The sequence below is a fragment of the Diabrotica virgifera genome, chromosome 1 (assembly GCF_917563875.1).
Source record: "Diabrotica virgifera virgifera chromosome 1, PGI_DIABVI_V3a".
Classification (NCBI taxonomy): Eukaryota; Metazoa; Arthropoda; class Insecta; order Coleoptera; family Chrysomelidae; genus Diabrotica; species Diabrotica virgifera.
The window spans coordinates 245,782,600-245,802,479 of record NC_065443.1 but is presented as its reverse complement, the minus strand read 5'-3'; the positions used below and the strand labels follow the sequence as shown (position 1 = coordinate 245,802,479).

Genomic DNA, 19,880 nt, shown 5'->3' with positions numbered 1-19,880 from the left:
CCACGAAAATTCTACTCCTTTCCTCGATAATTTGTTGAGTGGTCTGCATATTTCCGCAAAATTTTTAATAAAACGTCTGTAATAGTTGCAAAATGCTACAAATCTCTTCCGCTGTCTTAGGTGTCGGATATTGTTCAATTGCTGCATACTTCGCTTTGTCTGGTGATACTCCCTCTTGAGAAAGATCATGTCCTAAATATGTTACTTCCCTTCTAAAGAATTGACATTTTCCTGGGTTAAGTTTAAAATTGAATTTTCGACATGTCTCGAATGTCTTTTTCAGGTTGTCTAAGTGATGTTTTTCGGATATTCCAATTACTACGATATCGTCCATGTAAAGAAATGCTTTGTCTGGTGTTAATCCTGAAAATGCTATTGACATCATTCTTGAAAAGCTATTTGGGCTTACATTTAATCCAAAAGGTAATCTGGTAAATTGAAATGCTCCATTTTCTGTGCTGAACGATGTGTATTTTCTCGATGATTTTTCTAATGGTATCTGGTGAAAGCCTGACATTAAGTCTATAACTGAAAACCATTTTGCTCTTCCTAGTTGATCTAATATCGATTCTATTCTTGGTAATGGAAATTTGTCTGTAACTATCTTCTTGTTCAGTTGTCTAAAATCTATGCATAATCTCCATGCTTTTCCTCCATCTATAGCTTTTTTCGGTACCAGTACTACTGGGCTGTTGTACTCGGATGTAGCTGGTTCTATGATTCCTTGGTCTCTTAGGTTTTGTACTTGTCGATTTAATTCCTCTGTTTGCGCATGAGGTGTCCTATAATTCTTGATATATACCGGAGTTTGGTCTTTGACTCTTAGTTTTTGTTCGTAGAAATTGTTACAGGTTAACATATCATGCCTTAGGGCGAATATGTCTGAATATTCCTCGCATAACGATACTAAGTTGTCTCGTATGTATTCTGGTATGTCTAATTTCAGTGATTCTCGTAATTCTTTTTTCCTGTCCTTGCTGTCGTTGACTAGCCTATATATATTGAATAGTTTAATATCCAACGTCCTGATTGTGCTTGCGTCTACATTTACTGTTTCGTACGTTGTGTTCAAAATTTTGATGTATGGATTATTACTTGAAATAATTGCTCTTGCTATGAATATTCCTGGTTGTATTTCTTGCTGTTCCACTATCCTGTCTTTCTTTAACGTTTGAAAAATTTTTACGATTCTGTAAATTTCACATCTAGGCGGTATTATTATGGTGTCATTGTCTATATTATCCAGAATTTTCGTACTAATGTAACAATCGTTGTCCTCTTTAATGTGCATTTTAAGGTTTGCGTAATCTAGTATACATTGAAAGTTAGAAATAAAGTCTCTCCCAATGATTCCGTCTGTTGGAATTGGAAAGTTAGGTTCTACCAATTGAAAGATGTGTTCGAATCGAGTTCCTTTTACTTCGAGTGTTGTCTCAACTTCTCCCATTGTTTGCAACTCTCCTTTAGTGACTCCTTTTATTTTCGCCTTTGTATTTGGTTTCACCTGTTCCTTCATAAAATCTTGTGAACATTTTAGTATTGAAATGTCAGCTCCTGTGTCTATGATAAAAGTACTTGTGTTTTCAAGAATTCCTGTTTTCATTCGTACAAAGTTCGTTAGGTTTAGGTCGAAGTTGTAAATGTTATATTTTATTTCTGCCTGTGTGCTTCCAACTTCTTGTTCATTCAAAACCCCAACTGCTGGTTTTCTTGCTCTTCTTGACTGTCCTCTATTTCTAGTAACCTTACGTTCCTGTTACGTCCGCCTCTCTGGTTTCCTCTGTATGTTTGATTGTTAAATTGTCTGTATCCTCTGTTCGAATAATTTCGTTGATTGCCCGTTGCTTCTCCTTCGTTCCGTTGTCCGAAGTTATTTCTTCTTCCTCTGTCATATTTGTTATGGTATCCTCTTCTGTATTGCTGCTGTCCTCTCCTATTCTCGTAGTTTGTCCTATAATTTAAGACTCTTCCTTGTGCATTTTCTTCAGTCGTATCGATCGACAAAAATTTAGATACTACTTCCTGCGGTGATGTAAAGTTACCTGCTTCCAGTATTAGCTTAGCTTTCTCTGCATTAGCGTTTCGTTTCATTGTTGTTACTACTGCTTCCGTCGTATATTTCTTTGCTAAGTCAAGTGGCATTCCTTCCGCTATGTATGCTACTTTTAATTGTTCTGCTAACTCTTCCACTTCAGATGCGTACACTGCTGCATCTCTATGCCCTTGCCTTTTTTTGGCTAATTTGGCTATTAAATTCTTCGGATTATCACCTTTTAATTCTTTCTTTAGTGCTTCAGCTATCCGTGGAATCGTATCTTCTGTGGTTATTAGGTTCCTAGCCTTATTGGTGAGTCGCGTTTTTATTAGCGTTACAGCTGTGTCTTCATGACCTTCTGCCAATTTTCCAAGTAGTTCTAATGCGTCTAAAAATGGTTGTAATTTCCCTGCGCTTCCATCGAACTCGTTGGGCAATATCTTGCTTGCGATATTCAAAAATTCATTGATTGTCAAAGCCATGTTTAATATTGTTATATCTTGTTTTATGTCACCTTTTTCCTCTTTTATTCCGTCGTTAATTATTTCTTCTTCTCCTTCCTCGTCGCTTTTTCCTTCTTCTATTTCCTCATCGCTTTGTTCCTCTTCAACTTCCTTGTCGATTGGTTGATGTATTGAACTTGGAACCACTGTTCTCACATTTACTGCTTGAAATGATCGTATAACTGTGTCTCTGATTTTTCCAAAATATTTGTTGCACGATTCCCTTTGTTTGTCCGAAAGTGCTTCCCAGTTTTTCCTAGTCAATTGCGTGAACTTGTTATAAGCTTTAATTAGCTGTGTCGTCACTTCTTCCTTTATGTCCTTAGATTTCGGAACTTTTTTCTTTAAAACTCTTCTGCTTTGCCTGTCTATTTCTTGTGCAATTTCCTCAACTATTTTGACAAAATCTTCCCAAGTAACTTTGTTGCTACTCATTTATACATAATTTTTTTTTCAGCTTCTGCACTTCTTAGCGAAAATATAAATTCGATAGTCTTACGGTGTATATAGATATGTAGTATATAGATATATAGTAAAAAATATGGAGATAAAATAATACGTCAATATATGGTAAAAATATGTAAAAATTGCAGTGGTAATAAAAAATTCAAAAATAAATAACGTTATATTAACCCTTGTAAATAAGTAGTTAGAATAATAATTTAAATGTATTATGCATATAGCGTATATTTGTTATATATCGTATATTTATTTTGATAGGTATATTTACGATAGCAAATATTAAAATCATAAAAAATTGCAAAAATGTACTAAAAATCAGTAGTCAAATAATAAATGAATAAAAGTCAGCAAGGATAAAGTATACGTTGATAAATATGTAAAAAATCATATAAAATTGTATCATTACGTCCTATAATAACTTAATATGAGGGTAAAAAAAATCTTTGTATATTGATAAATATTGGTAATAGAATAGAATAATTAAGTAAAAATAGGTAACCTTGAAACATATATTAATGTAATTAAGGTAGCACATAATGTTTATACTTTATACTTTATATTAATCAGGAAATACCATAAAAATAGCTAATATGGACTTACCACTTTTACACGTCTTTGTTCGTATCACAAGTCCTCGCTGCACGTTCCATAGCATTGTCCATTTTCCATTGTCCCACGATGTTCCATCTCCATACTATTCCCTTTTCAGCTCCGCGTCGGCCTGATGTCTCCATCCATTTTACATACCACACTGTTGTCTAAGGTGGTCTAGGTGCCTGAACATTGACGTGTTTTCTCATTTCTCGTTCTAGACTGCTAGTTCTGAGTTCTCGCCTGGTCTTGGATCGCCATATGACAGCCCTGGCATTAAGGCTATCTTCTCCCGTGAGGGTGGTTATCCCTTATCCGAGGGGTGGAATAATTGATACGCTTTTACTTGTTGAGTTGTTTTATTTACACTCGCATGAGCATAAGCTGGTAGCACCGCACCCTAAGAACGTCTCGTGAAGAAAGAGACACTATCTTTAATGTGGAAATATTACTTCTGATCACCAAAATAGAATGACGAATGTCCCATATAATAATAAGAATTCCCTTGTTATAGTTTTGCTGTTTATATATTTAGAAATGCCTATTCAGCATCGACCATGAAAAGTGTTTATAATTGACTCTGCAATTATTAGTGAATCGTGATCTAGGATAACAATATTTATATAATCGAATGAAGGTTGTAATATTGTTATGATGACATAAATAACTGAAAGTAATTATCGTAGATAATTACAGGGTGTTTTTAAGATATATCTACTGAGTACAGATGAATTCTTGTACATGTGTTTTATTCTTTAATTTTTTTAATTTTTGGTATTATTTAATAAAAATGTTTGGAAAGTAGTAAGTATTAAAATTAGTTTAATATTTAAATAAAATATAAATAAACTGTTTAAAGTACATATATTAATTTCGTTGGAACCATATAATAGAAGTATAATTTCTTACGTGTGTACAAAGTACACACACATTCTTTTTTTGGTACGCGGGATCCAGGTCTATATGACAACCTGTCTTAGATGACTGGCAAGTTTCATGAAATTACTATTAAACAAACAGTATGATGCAAAAGGATGGAATAAATTCATTATTTCAGAAACAGATGACGTTAAAACATTTTTAAAGTACGTCCATTTTAATGTTTGAATGGCCATTAATTACAATATATGCGTTGGACATTACGTCATCAATGTTGGCGTAATGACATAATCGACGATTTTTTAAATACAAACCAAGGTCAAGGAATACCTCACTTGAAATGTCTCCTAATCGCTTTTGCAATATTTGATTTGTACAGGGTTAACCAAAGCTGTTGGTTTATTATTGCAATTAACTTATAATAAATGTTTACTAATATACAATAAAATTTTAAGAAATCTTGAAATTGACGAGCTTTAGCAATGATACAATGAGAAAGACGGACAGCAAATTCTTTCCTAACTTAATTTAGTTTAGTGAAGGAGTATTTATTGTAATTATTATTATTATTATAAAAATTAATATTAAAATCACCAGGCTTCCGGGTTAAACCGCGTCGATATTTATTGGGCCGAGCTTTCTACATCCTCTCTGACGTCTTCTTTAAGGCTTCTAAGGTCTCAGCCTCCTGAGCCCCCATACACTACAATATTCACTTTTTACTGCACTACTACTGCTGGAGATATCCATATAGACCGGACTGTATCGTCGCCCCCGCTAGCGAAATTATTCCGATTCGATTTTTTTCACAAACTTACTCAAAAAGTGGTCCTTATAACATATCCATAGGGTGCCGGGCGGTGCCGTGGTCGAAAAATTGTTTAAACAATTTTTTTAAAACAAATTCACAAAAATAATTTGTTCATTTTGAACAATATTTGTTTCAGATAATTTGGGTCATTCTGAGCAAAAAAGGTCTCTTGTCATTTTTCTCTAAAATTGATTGTTTTATTTATTTTATTTAATCAGTTAAGCCCATTCGTACCTTTCGGTGTTGGGCTGTTTACAACTAGCTCAATATCTACATTTCAATACATTTTAATAATTATACAATACTTTTATTTTAACAATACAATTTTAATGAATATAAATTACTTATTTGACCCATCTTTCTGTCCATATGTTTTAATCTTGTGGTGCTTCTTTGATACTTCTTTTCCATTCTGTTCTATTTTGAGCTAATTGTTTTGCCATACTCCATTGCAGTCCTCTCTTCTCTGCTTCTTGTCTAACTTGTTCTTCCCATCTCATTCTTGGGCGACCTACTTTATTTTTCCCTTGTACTCGGAGGTCATATACTTTTTTCGTTATTCTTGTGTCGTTTAGTCTGTGGATGTGGCCCAACCATCCTAACTGTGGTTCCCCTATAATTGTCTCTATGGGTTTTATCTTTAGAGCTTGAGTTATTGTGTCGTTTCTTATTTTGTCTTTTCGTGTGACCCCTTCTATTTTTCTCAAGAATCTCATCTCTGTAGCTTTGATTTTTCTTTTGTCGTTCTTTGTTAGCGTCCACGACTCACTCCCATAGACGATTGATGGTCGAACCACTTTTTGATACACTTGTGTTTTGACTTTTTTGGGTACCTCTTTCTTTCCAAAGAACGTATTTCTTAATGTATTATAAATTGTCCCTGCTTTTCCTATTTTATTGTTAATTTCTTTGTCTATTTTACCATCTTCTTCAATAATTGTACCCAAAGTAGTTGTAGCTGTTTACTTGTTCCAACACTTGTCCTTCTACCTTAATTTTTATCACTTTTTTTTGTAGTTGCCATAACCATTGTTTTACTTTTATCGGTGTTTATTTCCATGTTCATTTTTCTTAGTTCTTTTACATAAGTGTTTATTATTTGTTGCAGTTTCTCTTCCGTGTCAGCTAACAATACCATATCTGCAAATAGTAATTCTTGTATTTGTACATTGTTCATTTTCCATTTTTCCAATATCATGTGTTTGGATTTCTCCTTGCATTGCTTTATTGCGTCATCTAGTACCATTGAGGAAAGTAATGGACTTAGTACGCAGCCTTGTTTTAGTCCTATCTTTGCCTGGAATTAATCAGATTCTTGATTGTGAGTCCTTATTTTTATTTTATTATTTTTATATAAGGCTTTAATTATTTCTATCATATCCTTTTCTATTCCATTTTTCTTTAAACATTTCCATGTATCTTCCATTCTTTTTCTATCAAAAGCTTTTTTCAGATCAATAAAGCATATGTGTATCTCTTTGCCTTTCATCAATAGTTTTTCTCCTATTTGTCTCAATATGAATATCAGATCTTGGGTACTCCTTCATTTTCTGAAGCCATGCTGGGATTCTTCTAATTTTATTTCTAATTTTTCCCTTAGCCTTTTTTCAATTATTCTATTGAATATTTTGGCAGGAACGCTTGTCAATGTAATACACCTAAAATTTTCGCAATTTCTTGCGTCTCCTTTCTTAAACAGTGGTACTATTATATCTGTTTTCCGATCAGATGGTATTTTCTTTGCTGTGATTATTTCATTTAGTAGTTCCCGGAATTTTTCTTTTGAATTTTCACTCATGTACTTTAACATTTCAGCTGTGATTTCATCTTGGCCTGGAGATTTTCCCAATTTTAATTTGTCAATGGCTTCTGCAATTTCCTCTTTTGTTATTTGCTGCATTTCCTCTGTATTTTCGATCACGTCTTCCTCTCTTTCATGTTGATATTGTTTCCATTCTGTTAGTTCTTCAAAGTACTGCTTCCATCTTTGCAAAATTGGTTGTTGTCGAGTTATATTCAATTAAAAATTTGAAAAATGTGAAAATAGCAATTTTCACTTCTTAATAAGTAACTCGATTAAAAATTATTATTATGAAACTCAAAAAGTGACTAAATCAAGATTCAAAACCCTCCTTCAAGGTGCTGAATAGAGTTTTGTCATTATTTTATTACAAAACTGCTATTTATAATTATTAACGCTATAGTCCAATATTAGCGCTATAGTCCAACCTGTATCCCACATAACAATGATGTTCGCATCATGTTCTAAGCATATCCTACCAACATTCGTCGAAGTATATCCTTTTTAGTATATGCGTAGTACAAGCATAGCATATACCATAAAAAACATTCTAAATTTCATGTTCTTTGCATGTGCCTCAAAGAATATTCTTGCACCGAATATACTGAGCACATTCGGGTACGTAGTATCTCGGAATGTTCGTAAAAGTTTATTCTTAGAATATACCTTAATCGAATATTCTTAGTATATGCGTAAGTATATGCAAAAGTATATGCTTAACACATACTTGTATATACTTTTAAAATATCTTAAAAAGAATATACTGTATGTACCTATAGGGAGAAGAATAATGTTAGCCTATAGATTATCAACTTCGCGTTAAGAATAATTAATAAAATTTATGTATTTTGGTAGGTACTACTGAACTATCTAATTCATTTTTTTTAAACCGTTTTAATTGTATGGTAAAAAGTTTAAAACTTAATTCTATTGAAGAAAAATGAGAAATTCTCGTTTCGTTTTCAATTGAAATGAATATACCATTTTGATTTGAGTTTATATATCATACCATAAGTATTTTTACCTATAATTTTCGGGAATCCGGAAACGGCCATTAATTGTCATTCTGACCCTTGCATTGCATTTTATACCTGCACAAGGGAAGGGGGTAGGTAACAAAAGAGCAAAATATGAAAATAGTTTGCAGTACAAGTACAGCTATGCATTTATGTCTACGCTGTTAGGTAGGACCAAGTATTTCTAGCTACAAGGACTAAAACATTTTTAAGAACATAAAAAGCAGTTTGAAAATAATATATTCATATTGGTACTTCAATATTTCCTAAATACCTAGTAAGTAAAAGTATGTATAATGTATATAGATATCTATAAATTTTAGTAATTTACATACATATTATATATATTTGGCTATTATATAATTATATAAGCAGTATTTTTATTTTGATGTGCAAATAATGACTAAATATATTACTTATATTTTATATATAGGCTACTTACCCATATAATATTTATTATACATAGGTACCTATATAACTAACTAAAGTTTATATATTTTATACTTACTTTTTACGTAATATTGTAGAATGTAATAGCTACATTCTCATATGCAATTAGAATATGTAAATGTAATATATTAGTAGAACCAAAGAATACTAACACACCCAGTGGGTGTGTTAGTATTCTTTGGTAGAACCTATAGAATGAGATTGGGTGATGTTGAAAACATACTTCTGAGAAATACAGCACATCCTTGGAATATTCTTCCCATATACTAAAAATATGTGCGATAGTACATTTTAAGTATTATATACATAGAAGGTATATAGCACTTCCTTGGAATATTCTTCCCATATACTAAAAACATGTGCGATAGTACATTCTAAGTATATAACTAGAAGGTATATAGCACTTCCTTGGAATATTCTTCCCATATACTAAAAATATGTGCGATAGTACATTCTAAGTATATAAATAGAAGGTTTATAGCACCTCCTTAGAATCTTCTAAAAAGTATGTTCTTGGTATATACTGAAAAAAAGTGCGGTAGTACATTTTAAGTATATACATAGAACGTTTCAGTACTGTAATGTAGTATATACTCAGTATATGCTCTGCACATTCGCAATGATAATTACGCATATTCTAAGTATATACTTTTTCTGAAAAGTATGTTCTATGAATCTACTAAGAACATGAAATTGTTATGTGGGATCGTCCACCCGTTAGCGAAACTATTTCGATTAGATTTTTTTGCACAATCTTAGTCAAAAAGAGGTCCTTATAACATATCCACAGGGTGCCTGGCGGTACCGTGGTCGAAAAATTGTTTAAACATTTTTTTAAACAAATTAAAAAAAATAATTTTTTCATTGTGAACGATTTCTTTTTAGATAATTTGGGTTATTCTGAGCATAAAAGATTGTTGTCAAGTTATATAGCCATTTTCGCATTTTTTAAATTTTAAGTCGCGCATAACTCGACAACATGTAATTTTAGAGAAAAATCACAAGATATCTTTTTTGCTCAGAATGTCCCAAGTTATCTAAAAAAATTGTTCGAAGTGAATTAATTATTTTTGTGAATTGGTTTAAAAAAATTGTTTAAACAATTTCTCGACCACGGCAACGCCAGGCACCCTGTGGATATGTTATAAGGTCCTATTTTTGACTAAAATTGTGCAAAAAAATCGAATCGGAATCATTTCACAAACGGGGGCGACGATACATCCCGGACTATAGCGCTAATTATTAATAATTAAAAATAACAGCTTTGTAATAAAATAATGACAAAAATCTCTTCAGGACCTTAAAGAAGGGATTTGAAACTTGATTCAGTCACATTTTGAATTACATAATAATAATTTTTAATCGAGTTATTAAGCCTTAAAAATGACCATTTTCGCATTTTTCAAATTTTTAATCGCATATAACTCTACAACAATCAATTCTAGAAAAAAATGACAAGAGACGTTTTTTGCTCAAAAGGAACCAGATTATCTAAAAAAAGAATGTTTAAAATAAAAAAAATATTTTTGTGAATTTGTTTAAAAAAATCGTTTTTCGACCACGGCACCGCCCGGCACCCTGTGGATATGCTATAAAACCTCTTTTTGAGTAAGTTTGTGCAAAAAAATCGAATCGGAATAATTTTACTAGCGGGGGCAACGATACAGCCCGGTCTAATACCAACTGTTACTTGCATGCCAACTTTCATCACATACTTTCACAAATTAATTCAGTCATTATTAGCCTTGTCTTCAGATCAATATACCTTTTTTGGTTCCAGGAAACCTTTTATTAGTGAGAACTTAGAATGGCTACCAACCAAAGGAAACAATCTGTCGTTTCTGAATATTACTAACTTTGACAATATTAAAATGGATACAGCAGCTTCATTGTATCCCACAGATGTCTGGTCTGAATTAAATAAATCTGAATTCCAGAATTAGGATGTCCAAATGAAGAGGAAGAAAATAACAAATAATATAACAAAATTTTGTAGTATAGATGAATTGTTATTAAACATTTTTAAATATCTTTTTCCTGTAAGTTTTTTTTAGTTTAGTTCTACTTTTAAATTTTTGTTGTATATTGTGATACGGAGTATTTTTTAATAAATAAATAATTATATAAAATAAAATAAAATAAAATGATATTTGAAAAAGTTATACCTAGTATTTACATCATAATAATAGGTTTGTTCTAGCAAACAGTCAAACTAGTCAGAAACCGTCAGCAAACAGTTGGTCAGTGCTCAGGAAACAATCCGTCGTTTCTGAATATTACCAACTTTGACAATATTAAAATGGATACAGCAGCTTCATTGTATCCCACAGATGTCTGGTCTGAATAAAATAAATCTGAATTCCAGAATTAGGATGTCCAAATGAAGAGGAAGAAAATAACAAATAATATAACAAAATTTTGTAGTATAGATGAACTGTTATTAAACATTTTTAAATACCTTTTTACTGTAAGTTTTTTTTACTTTAGTTCTACTTTTAAATTTTTGTTGTATATTGTGATACGGAGTATTTTGTAATAAATAAATAATTATATAAAATAAAATAAAATGATATTTGAAAAAGTTATACCTAGTATTTACATCATAATAATAGGTTTGTTCTAGCAAACAGTCAAACTAGTCAGAAACCGTCAGCAAACAGTTGGTCAGTGAGAGAACATAATACAGTCACCAGTCAGTGCTATGAGCTATCCCCTCTACTCGCGCTGGTCCGCTATTCGCTGATGGTTTCAAACCGTTTGAAACTGATGCTAGAACAAACCTAATACCATAAGGTTTAATGGAAAGGATGGGTGCAAGATTTAATGGAAGGGATGGATGCAATAATGAGCTATACCTATACGCTGTGAGCTTCGCTGGTGTCGCTCCTAGCGGACTACTATTCAACTTTCACCGGTAATTTTTAAATTTATTATTTAATTGTGATCGCTTAATATTTACAACGCAAAAAAGTAATTAAATTGTAATGGATTTTTTTAAGATTTTGCTAATCATTTTGACGTTCTATTGACAAAATATGAATTCCTTACTTCGGATACTTTCACAATTATGATTATCGTGTAGATGGCGCTAAGATTAATGGATTAATAGATTAATAGAACATTAAAAAAACTTAAATTCAGTATTTAAAACGTAAGCATATTTAAGGTAAAAATATATACCACAGCTTTGACCAACTAATATTTTTTATAATTAATGTTTTTAATTTTAATTTTAAATTAATCACTTTGACATTTATGTCAAATTTCCGGTAAAGGTTTACAGACTTGTCACTACTGGCGTTCGCGAATTTGTAAATATCCCCTCTACGTACGAGCTCACAGCGTATACGTCATTTCCACAAACATTTTTTATACATTGTGTCTCGACTGAAAATTATATTATATACTGCATCGTTTAGTGCAATAAACGTCCACGTAAGACTCGTGTTTTATGTGTGAAATGTCTTGCAAATGTGTTCTTGAAATAAGAGAAAATTACTTAAAAATATTGGGAAAAATACATTATTGGTGCTGGAAAAATAATTCAGAAGAAAAAAATTGAATTGCCCCGTTCTTGTCAATCCAAGTGTTGTATTGCTTACGATGAAAGGGAAGAACATTTTTTTTTCTTTATTATGCAGAATGAGCGACAAGGATATACAAAATGCATATGTGGATATACTGTACATAATGTACATGCTGTCCCTCTAAAATCAAGAAGAATCTTAAGGTACCAATTCGAAGAGTAATTTAGTTAATTGAGATTTAGTACTCTTGATAGTCTCCGTTCCAATTTTGATTGTATGCTTATAAGTAGGTATGTGTAGTTATACTTACTTATAAGCATACAATCAAAATTGGAACGGAGACTATCAAGAGTACTAAATCTCATTTAACTAAATTGCTCAGCAATACTTGTCTGACTTTTGAAGAACTGTCTACTTTATTAGTCCAAATTGAAGCCATATTAAATAGTCGTCCCTTGTATCCTTTTCCAATGATGCTAATGATGTGTTGCCTCTTACTCCTGGTCACTTTCAGATTGAAGTTCTCCTTATTTCTTACCCAGAGAAATGAAATTTTTACCGTATGTGACTCTCCAAGCATAAGATATTTAAATGACAAAATTACAAATTTATAAAAAAATCAAATACCTTTAGAGAACTTTGAGGCCTTAATTCAAGTTACTAAAAAACTAAATGACAATTTGTCTCCTTTAATCGAGACTTATGATCTATTAACTAAAAATAACGGCAATCTGGAGTATCTTACGAAAAAAATTAACGAGATCCACAAACTAAACAACCTGCTGAATCCTGAAAAGGTTTTAAAATCTGTAAGGCAGATGGAACATGACATTTTCAATATATCGTCAGTTTTTTTCGGCTCTTCAGATGAGACTATCAAGGTTGAAATCCAAGACACAAATTAAACTGAGATTAAGTTGGGATTAGAAAGGCTCTCTTTAAATATCGGTGAAATTTCAAATCAAATGAGCAGTCGTACAAAAAATCTATCTACTATACCAACTAAAAAAAGAGATATTGAAGAAAATTACATCTTATGCCACCGCTAGTACCCAAACTGAAGAGCCCCGACATTTCGAACCAAGTTCAGAGCAAAAACCAAAAATTACAGAAGATAAATGTCACTTTGTAGTTATTAGTAACCAACGTACACCCCTCTACAAGTTGTTCACTATACTAAAGAGAAGCTAGGCATTAAGGAATATATTAGATGTTACGCACTCCTTAAAGATGCCGACACAACAACTGGCTCTTCGTTCAAAATAGGTAAAAAATCTAAAACATTTATTAACTTATTATTTAATAAGGAAATTTGGCCACCTGGTATTAACATTAAATGGTCTATAGAATCTTCCTATTCTGAACCAACGCTTTCATCTGAGTCACATAAGAATCCGAAGAATCTCAGAAGTTCTGTCACCTTGGAAAATCGATACCAATTCTCGCAAGAACACATATGAAGTAGAAAACACAAACATACGTACAGACAAGCAGGTCATCGAAGTTTGTAAATCTAAGAATCCGTTCCATTCGCCTATAAATTTCATTAAGAAGGATACTTTAGAACCATCGATAAATCTGGATCCTTTGACCCCACCAAGAGTTAGATTACCCAATAACTCGAATAGTCGATATCTTCTAGCCAGATTAAGGGAACCGGATATCTTAAAAGACATTAAACTTCATCTTGCTTATCTACACGACCAACCAGCTTCAGTGTTTTACGTTGGATTTACCAACACAAGCGTTTACCAAATTTTTTGGCTTCCGAGGGACTTCCCACTATGACTGAAGATCTACGACAAATTCTGCTGGAATTTAACAATGCCTATGAAATTGGTCCAGAGGAGGTGTAAGCTGATCTTAACGATTATAGGTCCTTTCTCACTTCTGAAAGAATTATACACCTACAAAAATCAAGGGAATGTTACCGAAATTACTATTCCGTTGCCTCTCCAAAACGAAATTTTTAAACATCACGACGTGTTCTGAGGGACTAGAATCCTCAAATTGTTTTAGTGATGACAACTTTAGCATGGTTCTGATTAATATTCGTTCTATAAGATACAAAACTGATGAATTGTATTTGTTCCTACAGGAATTAGGATTTCCTTCGGTAGTTGCAGTTACAGAGCACTAGCTTGAAGTTAACGAGCCTTTTTTGGTAGAAAAATACACCACAATTGCTAGATATATAATCGTCCAAGCTCAGCTTATGGAGGCACCCTGATTCTATCTACGAGCAATGATTTTTCTTTAGTATCAAAATGTGACTTTCTGTTAAGTGAAGCCTTCTTTGGGTTTTCCTTAGGTTACAATAAGGATCTTAATCTTTATATTATTTGCATTTATAAATCACCTGACTCTTCCGTGGAACTATTTTTTCAGAACCTGCTAAATTTGTTAGATGATCTGCCCCATAAAAGTAGACAAATTTTATGCGGGGACTTTAACATTGAATATGTTGCTGCTAGTGCTACACAAATATTCTTGGTCAACATATTTGAATCGTATGATCTAACAATGCACGTTGATTTTCCTACAAGGGTTACAAAAACTTCATCTACCATAATTGATTATGATTATACTGTCTCAGATTTCTCACCCCTTGATGTCCACTCTACAATTATTAATGCTGGACTACCTGATCATGAAGCAGTTAATACGAAGTTTAATATCTTAAGCAAACCCTCCTCGAAAACCCGACGTTTAGTCAGGATTTTTTCCACCCGGAACTTTCGTAATTTCCAAAATTTATGCTTAACCTCTGAGTGGCGCTTTTCTGCTATGGACGTGGATAATAATTTCAGTGATTTTTTAGATAAGCTTGTCTGCATCTTCAATAAAGCATTTCCTTTAATTGCAATTAAGCCAAAACATCGCAAACCCTGGACTACTAAAGGTATCCGAATATCTTCCAAGAATATGCGTTCTCTTCTCTATATCAAGAAATTTACTACCAACGTCTCTATCACTGAATATAACACCAAGAACAAGGCAACCTAACTTAAACTTATAAAATCAGCTAAAAAAGTCTGCTGCCATAACCGTCTGGGAAGCTCAAAAAGTGTTGCAAAAGAAACTTGGTCCATAATAAACGATCTTCGAAATAAAACCCACACTGCTCAAACATTATCCCTTCCAGACCCTGAAAATCTAAATGAATACTTTGTGAATGTGAATAAAAATATTACATCAACTATTTTGCCCCAACAAGATCCCATTTCCTATCTCCCTAATTTAAGAAAAGTCTCGAATTCATTCTTTATAAAACCAGTCGATAAATCTGAACTGATCAAAACAATCAATAGTATCAAAAGCAAATCTTCCTGTAGTACTGATGGTCTATCGATAAAATTTTTTTCTAATCTCCCATAAAATGTGTTAGAAGTCCACATCTCACTAATTAATGATTCTTTTGAGAAAGGTAAATTTCCAGAGTGCCTGAAGACAGCCATAATTATTCCTCTTCATAAGGGTGGTGAAATATCTAATACCTGCAAATATTACCACTACTACCGGTACTCTCCGAAATTATTGAGAGACTCATAAAAGCCCGACTTAATTATGTCCTTTCTAGTTGAAAACAACATTTTATCACAAAATCAGTTCGGCTTTTTAAATAATAAATGCACCACTGATGCCATGTTTTCTGTACTACATGAGGTTTATCAAGCACTGAACAATAATCTTCACACTGCCACATTTAGATTGGTTCCAATTTTACTTGGATGATAGGAAACAACTAGTTAGAGCAAATGATACAAACTCTAGTCTTAAAAACATTGTATGTGGGGTACCTCAAGGTTCAGTATTGGGTCCTCTAATTTTCCTCATCTTTATTAATGACATCACTAGTTTAAAAATCGATGGAAAAATCTTTCTTTTTGCAGATGATACCAGTATCACTTGGAGCAACTCAAATATTACAACTCTTCATGCTACTATAACTTCTGATCTACTTACAATAAAAACCTGGTCTGACTCTAATTTACTCTCATTTAACGTAGATAAAACAGTAGCATTGTCTTATAAAGGAGCTCTTCAACCCTTACCTATTAATAATAGCCAGATCAGTACCGTTGATTCTGTAAAATTTCTTGGTATTTTTTTAGACAGCAACCTTAAATTGTCCCACCATATCGATTTGTTAAGGACGAATCTATCCTCAGCTTGCTATGCTATAAGATCTGTTTCGAATGAATTCAATTTAGCATCTTCCAAAATAACATATTTTTCTTTGTTCGAGTCACATCTTCGTTATGGTCTTCCTTTTTGGGGTTCTGGTACAGCTGCCTAATTCGATGTTATTTTCAAATTACAATAAAGAGCAATAAGATATCTGTTTGGCCTCAGAAGAACAACTTATTGCAGAAGTTACTTCAAATATCACGGAATTTTAACTCTTCCATCTTTGTATATCTTAGAAACTGTTTGCTTAATTCGTAAATATCTATATGTCTTTCCACCAAGACCTAATCATGACTACTTCACGAGAAAGTCTACGTTTGACGTCTATTTGCCGACCCCGTTCTCTGAGTTAGTAAAAAAATCTATATTATATTCCGCAAAAAAACTTTACAACCATCTCCCTCTACAACTTAAATCTGCAGCATCTTTCCCCAAATTCCATAAACTGACAAAAGCCTACCTATCTGAAAGACCATATTATTCAGTAGAAGATTTTCTTAAACAATAACTAAGAAATTACAGTACCCTTTGCACAAATAGTATTTTTATTATTTTTTTTTGTCTATTTGGGTGTCACATGCAGCAGCTTAACTTTTAAACTTATTAATTACTAGGTAGACTATGCATTTGCAATTTATTTAAATTTTGCAATTGGTTATTTCTGTTTAACTTCATTATTATTAATATTGTAAAAATATTGACGATTTATGTAATTTTAGTAAATTGGATTGTTATTGTTTTGTTTTCCTGACTTTTTATAAGCTTTGTCTATAAAATTGTTAAATTTTTCATGACAATAAAGCATATATCTATTCTATTCTATTCTAAAGGGATCTCTCTAGTATCGGTAACAATCGATTTTCGTATTGGAAAGTGCGTTAAAAAGCCCCAACAGGACTTTTGGAGAAAATGCGGTTTGTGGATTATTTACACAATGGTTTGGAATAATTTCACAAATGGCAACTACCCCAACAAAATTTCTCAATAAATTAACTAGTTATTATACAATCTGAAGATCGTATTCGACCTTCCTTTTAATTGGCCACGGGGTAGAATATTGGAATTATTGACTGGAGGGATGGAAAAGTTCTGAATTCGTGCTGAATTCGCGCGATCGCGAAACACAGGCGCGATTGAAATTATTTCTTTTGTAAAGCATTAAGTTGACAAGCGCTTACATAAAAATGCGAAGATTCTCCACATCTTCAATGACCACTGTGGAGGGCAGAAGGAAAATCATTTGAAGGTGCAATCTTGTCTTTACTTGGTTTAAGGAGAAAAACTAACTAAATAATCTATACACTCGGTATACTGGGTGTCTGCATTATTTCTATTTTAATACAATATAATCAAAATAAGGTTATCGCATTAGATTAAAAAAACTTGTTTTTAGTTTTAATTGTAGTTTTCGTGATTATTGTAACTTATTAGTAATCTTATTACTGATAAGTTAGAGTAATTAAGGCTTAGCTTATTCATCATATTTAAAATAAATAATTTAAACACTATATTATACCAATTCTTAATATCTCGAACCAGTTGTATAAGAAATTGCCTAATATCGACAATTAAAGCAATATCAAGTCCCACAAATAATTTTCATTAACTTCTCATTGACGGCTTATTTATTGCTTTCTCCATTGAATTCAATTCGGATCTGCATAAAACATTCGAAGGAAGTTTCTTCCCAATTGCGACCGCAATCCAATCCTCGCAGTGATCTCTTAACACATGCGAGATCTTTTCACACGCAGCTAATGAACAATGAGGGATTTTATTTGCTGTTATTTATGGATTTTAATCATTCGGTTTATTTTTTGTTTCCCACGAAGAAAGTTGTTATTTAATATATATTATAAGGCATTCGATTCAAATATAATCGAATGTTACGTATTTGTAGAAATGTATGTTTCCTATTTCTATCTATCTATAAGCGAGGTTCTACAGCCTCCGCCGCTTCTCGTATTTCGACCGCTATCTTTTTCTGTCCATCCATTCGTCTTCTTTGATGGCTCTATCTCTCATTATGTGCCGTACATTTTCTTCCCAGGCAACTGAAGGCCTTCCCCTTCTTCTTCTTTTTTGTGGTCTGTAATTTAAAGTTTTATTTGTCCATCTATCTTCATTCATTCGTTTCACGTGACCATACCACACTAGTTGTCTCGTTTCAATTCTATCTACACTGGAATATACAGTATTTGTTCTCCGTGTAATATCTTCATTCCTGATGTGATCTTTTTTGGATATATATCACACGCTCTCCTTAGATAATCCATTTCTATCTTTTTTCGTGATCTGCCAAACTTCTGCCCCATAAGTCATAATAGGCTCTTCCAAGGTACGATAGATTGTCAATTTCGTTTTTTGTCTTATATCTTTAGATCATAGTAGAAAGCTTAGAATATTTACCGCTTTTTTGCCCCGCTGCGTTCTGTTTTCGATGTCTCTTTTGGTAGTGCCTTCTTTAGATATTATAGATCCGAGATATTTATATTCTTTACATGTTTTTGTGGTTCTAATTTCTAAATCTGGATCTTCTTTATCATCTCCTATTTTAAGATACCTACTCTGTTTTTGACAAATTCATATTGAGGCCCCATTTTTCATATTCTTTCTTTAGTTTTATAAACATGTAGTCCATGTTTTCCTCATCATTCTCTACGACTACCTGATCATCTGCGAAAAACAAAGTTGTTAGACATTTACCACGGCTTATGTCTATTCCCATTCCGGATACTTGTTCCTCCCTTCCTCTAACGATAACTGAATGTATATTTTAAATAAAGTCGGAGACAGACAACATCCTTGTTTAAGCCCCTTTGGTATTGGAAATGATTCAGATATAAAGTTTCCTTCTTTAACGACACTTCTTGCCCTTTTGTATATATTTGCGATAGTATCCACATACTCTCTACTAAGACCTACTTTCGTCAATGTTTGAAACAGTTTTTTCAAAGGTACCGTATCGTATGCCTTCTCTAAATCTACAAACAATAGGTGAGTAGATAGATTCCTTGCCTTCCGTTTTTCTATTACCTGCTGCAGAACGAATATATTGTCAGTGCACGATCTTCCTGCACGAAATCCGCTTTGTTCTTCCATGTCGTCGTATTCTGATTTTATTCTGTCTTTTATTATTCGACCGTACAACCACCCTACTGAGCTGGTAACAGTTATTGCTCTACAATTAATGCATATTATGCGTTTAACCCCTTTCTTGTATATAGAGCTAATGTATCCAAAATTCCAATCATCAATGATATTTTGTCCTTTTAAGCATTTATTAAATACTTGAATCAACATATGTAATATTTTTGGTCCGTACTTTACCAACTCAATTGGGATGTCTCCAGGTCCTGCTGCTTTACCGTTTTTCGATCTTTTGAGGGCCTCGCTTATCTCTCCGGTTGTTATCTCAACTATCTGTGTATATTCGAATGATTCTTCCATTTCGATCTCATCTATTTTCTGTCTTTAAGACCTCATAATGGTGTTTTCACTGTTTCAGATCTATTATCTGTATGTTAGATTTTTCCTTTCATTCCCTCCGGAGAGATTTTAGCACCTTCGACGCTTGCCCAACTCTTGTTCCACCCATGACCTATCCTATTTTA

At 32.7% G+C, this 19,880-nt stretch overlaps 1 protein-coding gene across 1 annotated transcript in view; it reads left to right on the top strand.

Annotated features, from left to right (window-relative positions):
• The window catches only part of LOC114345466 (venom carboxylesterase-6-like), a 63,098-nt gene extending 52,458 nt beyond the window's left edge, over positions 1 to 10,640 (top strand). Inside the window, exon 9 of the mRNA XM_050641972.1 lies at positions 10,329 to 10,640. Within this exon, the coding sequence (XP_050497929.1) occupies positions 10,329 to 10,491 (163 nt within the window). The 3' untranslated portion in view covers positions 10,492 to 10,640. The remainder of the gene's footprint in view (positions 1 to 10,328) is intronic.
• The last annotated feature ends 9,240 nt before the right edge of the window (positions 10,641 to 19,880 follow it).